This window comes from Arachis ipaensis, chromosome B04, assembly GCF_000816755.2.
Source record: "Arachis ipaensis cultivar K30076 chromosome B04, Araip1.1, whole genome shotgun sequence".
In the NCBI taxonomy this organism is placed as follows: Eukaryota; Viridiplantae; Streptophyta; class Magnoliopsida; order Fabales; family Fabaceae; genus Arachis; species Arachis ipaensis.
Window position 1 is genome coordinate 129614671 of NC_029788.2, and position 10361 is coordinate 129625031.

At 35.4% G+C, this 10361-nt stretch overlaps 1 protein-coding gene across 1 annotated transcript; it reads right to left on the reverse strand.

The window, feature by feature from the left end:
- On the reverse strand, positions 8111–9895 carry LOC107637362 (transcription factor WER). Its single transcript, XM_016340786.2, has 3 exons — positions 9764–9895; positions 9082–9211; positions 8111–8717 (listed from the first exon to the last, which is right to left on the reverse strand). Exons 1-3 carry the CDS (start codon positions 9885–9887, stop codon positions 8216–8218), a joined length of 756 nt encoding a protein of 251 aa, XP_016196272.2. The 5' UTR covers positions 9888–9895; the 3' UTR covers positions 8111–8215.

Below are 10361 nucleotides of genomic sequence, written 5' to 3' on the forward strand. Positions count from 1 at the left end.
CTCATTGTAGAACTGATCAGGTCGGTTCGATTGGTTTTTGGTCCAAAATTGAACCGAACCGAGCCGATTACACCCCTACATGAAAGCAACTTCCAACAAGTCTATTCATTTTTTAAATCTAATTAAAGATTATTAATTAAGTGTTTAGACTTTAAAGTCATAATAAAATGTATAAAAAGTATAAAAAGTATACTGAAATTAAATGAAATATAAAAAAATTAGGCTCAAATTACGAATACAAATTACAAATACAGAATACACACAAAATTACTAGAGAACATTTTTTTCTTCTGTTTCATTTATGTTAAGAGTAATAAAAAGTATATTACTAATAATTTTGAGTGTGCATTTAGTATTAACTTCAAAAATTTCTTAGTATGTTATGAACAGAGATAATATTCAATTTGGCATCTGAACTTGTACGCGAGTAGAGGTGGTAAATGGGGCCGAAATGCGCCGGATCGATCCGTATAACCCGTAAAAAAAAAACAGACTGGAGTGAAAATTTAAAACAGCCAAAATTTAAAAAGTTCTCCTAACCCGAACCGCTTAATCAGTGAATTTTGGCGGGCTTCAGCGGGCATGGCAGGCTTCCCCACCAGGCCCGACTTTTTTTTGTCAGGACTTTTTTTTTACAAATTTCTAAAATGTTATTTATCTACAAGAGGATGAAGATGATAGTTGAAGATGTTTTAAGTCATATTTTGGATTATGTTTTTATTTAATTGATTATAAACTTGAAGATGTTTAATTATATGTTTTGGACACTGTTTATTTTGCTTTGGACAATGTTGGTTTTATTATTTTGTTTCAAAAAACTTGGTTAATAATTATGTTTATTAGATATTTATAATTATAAAGAATTTAATGTTTGTGAATTTAAAAATTATAATTTTTTTTATGTCTTTAGAAATTATAAATTTATTAAAATGGTTGTGAAATTATATATATTGTTTAATATTTAATGGTTTATAAAAAAGAAAGGATTTGGCAGGCTTGGCCTGGAGGCGGGGCGGGCTTCCCTGTTTGCCACCCTTACACGCGAATTTTAATTTAGTTTTTGAAGTTTTAATTGTCTGTATTTAATCTTCAAACTTTGTAAATGTGACTCATGTTAATTTCTGAAATAATTTTTGATGCACAGTGTTAACGAAATGCTAATGTGGACAGTCAGATGTCACATTGGACTCTATAAAATGACGCTTTTTTGTTTTTGCATTCAAATAGCCCAAAAACAACTTTATAAGTAAGTGGTGTTTATTGGAATTTTCTCTCCCAAAACAAGTGATTCGACGTCATTTTTGGACTATTTGTTAGCTGTGACGAAAAAAGAGAGCCCAGTAACAGAACTGCTGATAACAGCAAGGAATTGCACACACACAAAAGCACGTGCATCAAAAAAGAGTTAGTTAGAACTGACTTGCCAGATCAGCAAAGTTTGTTAGAGGCAGATCAGTAGAATCTGTTATAAGAAGAGCCAATTAGCTCTTCTAGAAATCTCTATTAAAACCACTTTATATATTACAAACTCAGTATCACTTCAAGTGTAATCATCTAATGATCAGTCTGAAAAATCTCAACACACTTTCTAACTTTCTCTTCTCCTTCTTCTCCTTCTTTTACTTGCTTCGTATTTTTCTTCTCAAGAAATCTGATACCTCACATAGTATCAGAACTTACATCGATCCATGGATAATCCTGTGCAAATCCCACAAGCTCCAACGAGCTTATTCAGCCAAAATGCTTTTGCACCATTCTCAGCAATAAAGCTCAATGAAAACAACTACAAGGCGTCGAAGAAACAGGCATTAGCGTGCATCAAGGTTAATAAACTCCAAAATCATCTTGATCCAAGAAAGGTTCCAGCACAATTAAGCTCAGAATCAGACAGATGTAATGAAATTGAAACACAGCAATACATAGACTGGGAGGTCCGCGATCAATGCTTAGTAGCCTGGTTAATCGCATGAATGGAGCAAAATTTTGTGAATCGAGTAATTGAATACGATCGTGCATACCAGATCTGGCATATGCTAGATGATTACTTCGAAGCCAAAGTCAAAGCGAAAATCAAGAATCTGAAGACACAACTAAAAACCTTCAAGATGCAAGGATCAACCGTAACTGAATACATTGCAAAGTTCAATCAGTTGGCGGATTCTCTAAATGCTCTTGGAGCACCACTTACCAAGGAAGAATATATAGAACCTGCACTAGGAGGTCTCAGTGAGGAATATAGAGCATTCATTACAGTTACAACGGCAAGAATGGACCACATGTCAGAAAGTGAATTTGAGTCACAATTGCTCATAGAGGAAGAGCTAATTGATTGATTCAGAAAGACAGATCTAGGGCTGATTCATGCAAATGTTGCTCAAAGCAATGAGGGACAAGAAAAAGCTCAAGACCAAAACTATCATCACTACAACAGAGGTAGTTCATACAACAGGGGTTGTTTTCGAGGAATGCAAGGCAGAGGCTACTTTAGAGATTCTGGAAGATCAAGATGGTGGCAAGGCAGCAGACCTCAGTGCCAGCTGTGTGGAAAGGTAGGCCATATGGCTGTACAGTGTTACCACAGGTTCAATCAGGAATTCATGAACCCTCAAATGCAACCCTTGAACTCAGCTCAACCACCCTCCCTGGCATTCCACAATGCCTCAGGCAATCAGCAGCTCTATCAAGACTCGAAGGTGTAGCAGCCGCTTGCACAAGCAAATCCACAAGCATTCCTCACCCTACCATCAGCTTTTCCAGACACAGCGTGGTATCCAAACTCAGGAGCCTCGCATCACATCACCTTTGATCAAAGCAACCTTGCCACAGGATCAGACTATGTAGGCACAGAGAAAGTATATGGAGGTAATGGTCAAGGTATGAAAATTGAGCATATTGGAAGTTCTTTCATGCATGCATCTTTATCTGATAGACCTTTCACACTTAGAAACCTACTGCATGTACCTACTATCTCTAAAAACCTTGTCAGTGTTGCTAAGTTTGCTTTAGACAATGCTGTGTTCTTTGAATTCTGGCCTTATGTTTGTAATGTCAAATGCCAGCTATCCAAGAAGATACTCCTTCAAGGTCTTCTTAAGGACGGGCTATACAGGTTTGAAGGGATTCAGGTTATCCCAAAAGCTACTAAACCCAATCTTTTACACTCCCCACTCACTATACCAACCTGCAACATCACTAAAATTCCTAAACAAATTTCTAAACAACTACAGTCCACAACCCATGACCCAAAAGAAGAGTCCAAAAATTATGTTCAACCTTTCATACCCTCAACTTTAGCTATCACAACCCCAAATTCAGACACCTCACCTGAAGCCACACTCCCCGCTACTACCAAATCAGCCTTACCTGCAATCAGTCCTCCAATCCCTTCTCCAACCACAACTGATTTTAGTTTCAGTCAAAGCACAAGCCTGGATGAAAAAGACCAAAAAAAGTTAGAAAGTCAAAAATATGTTAAAATCTACAGCTCTCTATGCAGTGCAAACCCTGCTCTATGTAAAAAGGAAAGAGAAACACCAAACAATAGTCTTGTTATTGAGTCTCTATCAAAAAAAGTTGGTCATGTAGAAGCAAACATCACTTGTAAAAGAGTCAGTGATATAGGTCAGTAGTGGCACAGAAAATTAGGCCACCTGTCTGATAAAGTAGTTACTCTTGTAATGAAACAATGTAATGTGCCAAGTTTGAATGGTGCAATAAATAAAGATAGCCTTAATCCATCTCTTTGTCATGCTTGCTGTATAAGTAAAATACACCAATTACCATATCTTGATTCTTGTACATCTTATGCACCTTTGGAATTAATATTTTCTGACATATGGGGGCCAGCACCAATATGTAGCAGATCAGGCTTTCGATATTATATCTGCTTTATCGATGCATGTACCAAATACTCTATCACTTACCTACTTAACACTAAAGTTCAGGCATTTAAGGCATTTCAGCAGTTCAAAACTGCTATTGAACTAAAAACAGGACAAAAGATCAAAGCACTGCAGACAGACAATGGAGGAGAGTACCTGTCCCTTGCATTCAAACAGTTTCTTACTGATCAAGGCATTCAACACAGGCTGACCTGTCCTTACTCTCATCAGCAAAATGGCACTGTTGAAAGAAAGCACAAATACATTGCAGAAACCTCCCTTACCTTACTAGCACAAGCTAACCTACCTCTCACCTTTTGGGAAGATTCAACCATGACTGCCACTTACCTCATAAATAGGTTACCTACCCCAACTCATGATAACAAATCTCCATTAGAAGCCCTTACCCACATTGTCCCAGATTTTGAATTCTTGAAACCCTTTGGTTGCACTTGCTATCCTCTCCTACGGCCATACAATGCACATAAGTTTGACCACAGATCTAAAAAATAATCTTTATTGGCTATGCTATCGATCACAAAGGGTAAAAGTGCTTATTACCAAATGGAAAGGAAATTATCTCAAGGAATGTGGTCTTCAATGAGTCAGAATTCCCTTATCCTCACCTATTCAATACCCCCAACCTTGCCCCACCAATTCACAATCCTTGCTCGCACCAAACCCCAATATTCCTCCCTGTCCCAACCTCCCTCACCCTCTTCCCTCGCCACATAGACCTGCAGCAAGTACTACTCTAGCAAGCACTACTCCCACTCCTTCCCATCACTCCCAACCTACCTCTTCCTCCCTGCATTCACCTCATATCTTGCATTCTATAAATAAGGTTTCCAATATTATTAATGACATACATGAATTATTACCTGCTGCACCTGTATCTGTGTCTCATAATTCTGTTTCTGCTATTCCTAACTCTGTGACTGCTACTAACACTCCTCCCATCAATATTCCCTCTATTGCAGATGCTCAACACTTAGCCAGGATTGAGAATATGCTGCCAGCTCCAGCAGCGCTGCCATTGAATCAGCACCTAATGCAGACAATAAGCAAATATGGCATCTTTAAACCTAAGACGTATGCAGCGGTTGTGCAAACGGGAGGCACTATTCCTTCTCCGCTACTACCCCACACAGTAGCCCAGGCCCTCACTTGTCCTCATTGGAGGAATGCGATGGAGGAGGAGTATGCAGCCCTCCTACGAAATCGAACTTGGCAACTAGTTCCCAGGCCGGCTCCCAGCTCCGCACCCATTATCGGTTGCAAATGGGTTTTCAGAATTAAGCAATACCCCAATGGTACGATCCAAAAGTACAAAGCCCGTTTGGTAGCGAAGGGTTTTCATCAGAGGGAAGGCGTGAACTTTTTCCAGGTTTTTAGTCCGGTTGTGCGCCCTCCTACTGTCAGGGTCATGCTCAGCTTGGCATTAGCGAAAGGATGGCGAATCAGGCAGTTCAAATTCAACAATGCGTTCTTGAATGGGGATCTTGAGGAAACAGTGTATATGACTCAACCTGAAGGTTTCATCTCTCCCACTCATCCTCACCATGTGTGTAAGCTTCAGAGATCTCTGTATGGGTTAAAACAGGCACCTCGTTCATGGTTCACCAAGCTCAAGACCACTCTCAACACCTTAGATTCAACAACACTATTTCCGACAGTTCTCTCTTTACCCGTTTCACTGCATCCTCAGGAATTTATATTCTTGTCTACGTGGATGATATCTTAGTTACTGGTAGCTCAGATTCTGAAATTTCCAGTCTAATCACCCAGCTTAATTCAATCTTCTCCTTAAAAGATCTGGGAGAAATGAATTATTTCTTAGGTATTGAATCCATCAAGAGGACTGACAATGAGATACTTCTCAGCCAGGCTAAATACATTAAGGAGCTGCTTGCAAAGGCCAGTATGCATGATGCAAAGGCCATGCCCACTTCAATGGCTTCAAGCTTAAAGCTCTCTGCACATGATGGTGAAGAGTTTCTGAAACCAGAATTATACAGATCCATTGTGGGAGGCCTCCAATACGCAACAATCACAAGACCTGATATCACATTTGCTGTCAATAAAGTCTCGCAGTTTATGCACCACCCTCTAGACAGTCATTGGAAGGCTGTCAAAAGGATACTCAGGTACCTAGCTGGTACATCCCAGCATGGTTTAAGGTTTCAAAGGTCTAGTGAATGCAAAATTTATAGGTTTAGTGATTCAGACTGGGGAAGTGATGTTGATGATAGGAAGTCTACTAGTGGCTTCTGTGTTTACCTTGGACCAAATCTAGTCTCTTGGTCAAGTAGAAAACAACTGGTAGTGTCTAGAAGCTCCACAGAAGCTGAATACCGAGGAGTAGCATCATGTCTTACTGAGATTATCTGGGTCCAGAATCTGTTAAGTGAGATGAGAATAACATGTACCACTAAGCCCAGTCTCTACTGTGACAGCCAAAGTGCTGTACTACTGACAGCCAATCCAGTTCTTCACAATCAAAGCAAGCATTTTGAGCTGAACTTGCATTTTGTCCGAGACTATGTGGCAAGCAAAAAGGTTCACATTCTTCACATTCCCTCCATGATCAAACAGCTGATTGCCTTACAAAGCCACTGTCAAGTGGCTCCTTCCACAAACTTAAACTACGCCTCAGAATTGTTGATAGAGAACAAAGAAACTCAAGTAGCAGGGTTGATGTTAAGAGAGAGCAAGGGAATCCAAGTAGCAGAGTTAAAAGAGAGTAAGGGAATCCAAGTAGCCGAGTTGATGTTAGCTGTGACGAAAGAAGAGAGCCCAGTAACAGAACTGCTGATAACAACAGGAAATTGCACACACACAAAAGCACCTGCATCAAAAAGGAGTTAGTTAGAATTGACTTGTCAGATCAGCAGAGTTTGTTAGAGGCAGATCAGCAGAATCTGTTAGAAGAAGAGCCAATTAGCTCTTCTAGAAATCTCTATTAAAACCACTTTAATTTTTCTTCTCAAAAAATCTGATACCTCACACTATTTGAGTGCCAAAATTAAAATGACGTTATTTTACAAATTTTAGCGTGATATTTGGACTCTGACTATTCATATCAGTGCTTTGATAATATTTGTGAGTCAAAAATTTTCTCAAAAATTAATATGAATTATATTTGTAAAATTTTAAGATTAAATAAAAATAATTAAAATTTTAAAAACTAAATTGAAGCCCGTTAATAAGTTTTGCACCTAATTGAGAATTAACTATGGTGAAAATTGGTGTATGTGAAGGAATAGTATAATAGATTTTAAAGGAGTAATCTTGAGGTTCCTTAAATTTGTTGCATTGTTGAATCATATATATACCAAGCAAATCTTATAAAACAAAGGGAGATTATTATCTCTAAACTTAGCTTGTAAACAGACAAATGATTAAATTGTTATCAACGGAAGAGTAAATATTAGAATTTATAACATGGCTAATTTTTTTATCTTTTATTTTTCAAAGACAAGTATTTAATTATTGATGTAAACAATAAAATTATAATATTAGTACGATTATTTTGGTCAACAATAATAATCGTAGCACAAAAATAGAATTTCCTAACAATAAAAAAGAACTCCTTGATTTGATAGACTTATTGATATTCAGCCACAAGTTAGTTATGACAGCTGGCATTAAGTTAGTTATTAGTTGTTATTAAGTTAGCAGAGGACAATATATAGGTGCAGTTAAGACAGTTACTTAGAGGCCACGTCACAAGTTTGTTAATTCTGTTTTGCTAAGTCTGGTGTAATAACAGAATCAATAAGAAGGGAATGCAATACAATTATACAAACACACAATTTAGATTTCTTTCAAAGTTCTTCTTTCTCACTAACTCTATTACTATTATATAAGCTGCTATTAATTAAGAGTTAATCAAGACATAATATACAAGAAGATATTTTGGTCACTGCATTAACAAATTTTCATCAAACACATCATATAGTTTATATGAACTAGCTGCAATATAATAGCAAAAGATACATACATATGTTACATATATATATATATAGATGCATTTTTCCTAACTGAGTTCTTTTTTTTACAAATATAATATATTTATTTAGCTTCAATTACATTAAAATTAATGTATACACCTAATTTTATTGTGTGACTGAATATGATACGTGTATGCTTAAATTTCGCCTTATGAATGCAGCAATTTATCGTTGGCTAATAATAAACTCTTAAATAAATTTTAGATATACGACGAATTAGTTATTGATCTGTCAAACTAAAATAGTATTGTGAAAAACAAAAAACAAATATGATAAGCTAAATTTATATTAATACAATAACTTTTTCACAAGATTTTTTAATTATTTTTGCATGGGAGTCCCTCCATCACCAAAGGTAGCTTGGTTTGGGAGCACATATTTGGTGAGGTTGTTAACATGTTCTTCAAAGCCTTGTGGTACATCAAAGTCCCATAAACTAAACCACAAGAAGGCATCATAATCTGCTGTTGTAGTGTCTGGCCATGAAGGTGATGACAAATAATCTTGGTGCATCAAAGGGAAGCTTTGTTGCTGCTCTAATAACATTGTTGGATTATTATTAGGGTAAATAAACCCCATATTATTGTGTTGATCATTGTAGTAGTTTTCTTTTGTCTCATCATCATAGGATTTGGTATTTTCATTATTATTGCTTTTGTTGGTGTCCTCCATTACTACTTGCTCTTTTGTCACCTTTGATCTTCTCTTTTTTAGCTTCTTGTTATTATGCTTGGAATCCTCTTTCTTTTTGAAGTGGGTTCTCCAATAGTTCTTTATCTCATTATCAGTTCTACCTGGCAAGTACCTTGCTATTGTTGACCACCTATACAAAAAATAGAAGTGAAATAATAATTATTACATCAATAATTTCATTCATAAAAGTGAGTCCATTTGATATATAAATGATAGCTAGAGAATGGATAGATACATCTATTTATTCACACAAATATGAGTTTCAATTTTGATGCACTAATAGTATAAAGTGTTTTATACAATCGTGCAATTATATTCATTTTTATAATCATTCACATGATCAATAGTTACTTTTATTAATGTAGCATTACGTAATTAGATACATATGTAAAAATACTTTACATACACTACATCAAAATTAAATTCACATGAATATGTGCATAAAATAAAAGTATAAGTAAAGTGAGTAAGTAGTGTGTGACGAATTTCATTACTTGTTTCCCAAAATAGCATGCAATTCAAATATTATTCCTTCTTCCATTGGTGTTAATTGACCCTTCTTGAGACCAGGCCTCAAATAATTCACCCATCTCAACCTGCAACTTTTGCCACTCCTATTTAAACCTAAATAATTCAGTTTGAAAAATGAGTTAATATATAAAGGAAAATAGAAATATAGGAAAATAAAAGACCATTGACTACTGTCTTTTCAATTAATATGAACTAAACCAATAATTGGAATTCACTTATCATTCTTCTAAGTAACTTTTTTCACCAACATATTTTTTAGAAAGAAAACTCACATATGTAATTATTTTTATATGAAGTTGATAGTTGAGAATTATTAAATAATAATTTAGTTAAACTTATCAAATTATTTAATGGTTCTTAAATAAGAACTTCACGTAAAAATAATTTAGTCAAACTTGTCAAATTATTTTTTTATTTAACATAAAATTAAAAAAAAATTGACAAAATATCTTATATGTAGTGATAAATAAAACTTTTTTTTTTTACCTTTTCACACTATAATTTCATTAAACATGTCTATTTTTTCATGTATTTTTTATGCATGCAGCATAGGGTGTGATTTGATCTTAGGAAGGAAAAAAAAAGTTTGTATTATAATTTGAGAATCAAAATAAAAATATATACTAGTTTAACTTAAATAATTACCTGTGAACTTGGCCACAGAACTCCACCTACACTCCCCATGCAAGGTGACATATTCAGTGAGCAACTTGTCCTCTTCATGAGTCCATGACCCTTTCTTCCACCCTCTCTCTGAACCCATTATCATAATCACCATGATTTTTTTATGGCCCTTTCTATGACAAATCATGCTCAATCTCTTGCTCTCAATATATACCATCTTCTTGTGGGCCTTTTTAACAATTATTTAATTAAGAATAATAGGCATTCAGAATGAGAACTTTGAATCAAATTTTTCTTTGTTGTGATGTCATATGTTTCCTCATTCTTCTCTCTAGTTTCCCTTTCGATCCCACAAGAGCTAATCTTAATCTCTTGGTGCTTCACAGCTTCATTATCTTCTCCAATGAACATGGAGCAAGTGGATCAAACAAATCTTGTGTCTAAGTACGGAATTTTGTAATTAATTAAGTACAAATATTCACGCGCAGATAAAGGAAGCATAAATATTTTATTTAAAAAAAAAAGTTACCCAATCAATTTTTTCGTTCACTATCAATTAATTTTTTTAAAATTATTTTATTTATCTTAAATTATAAATTTTATATCTTAAATTATAATC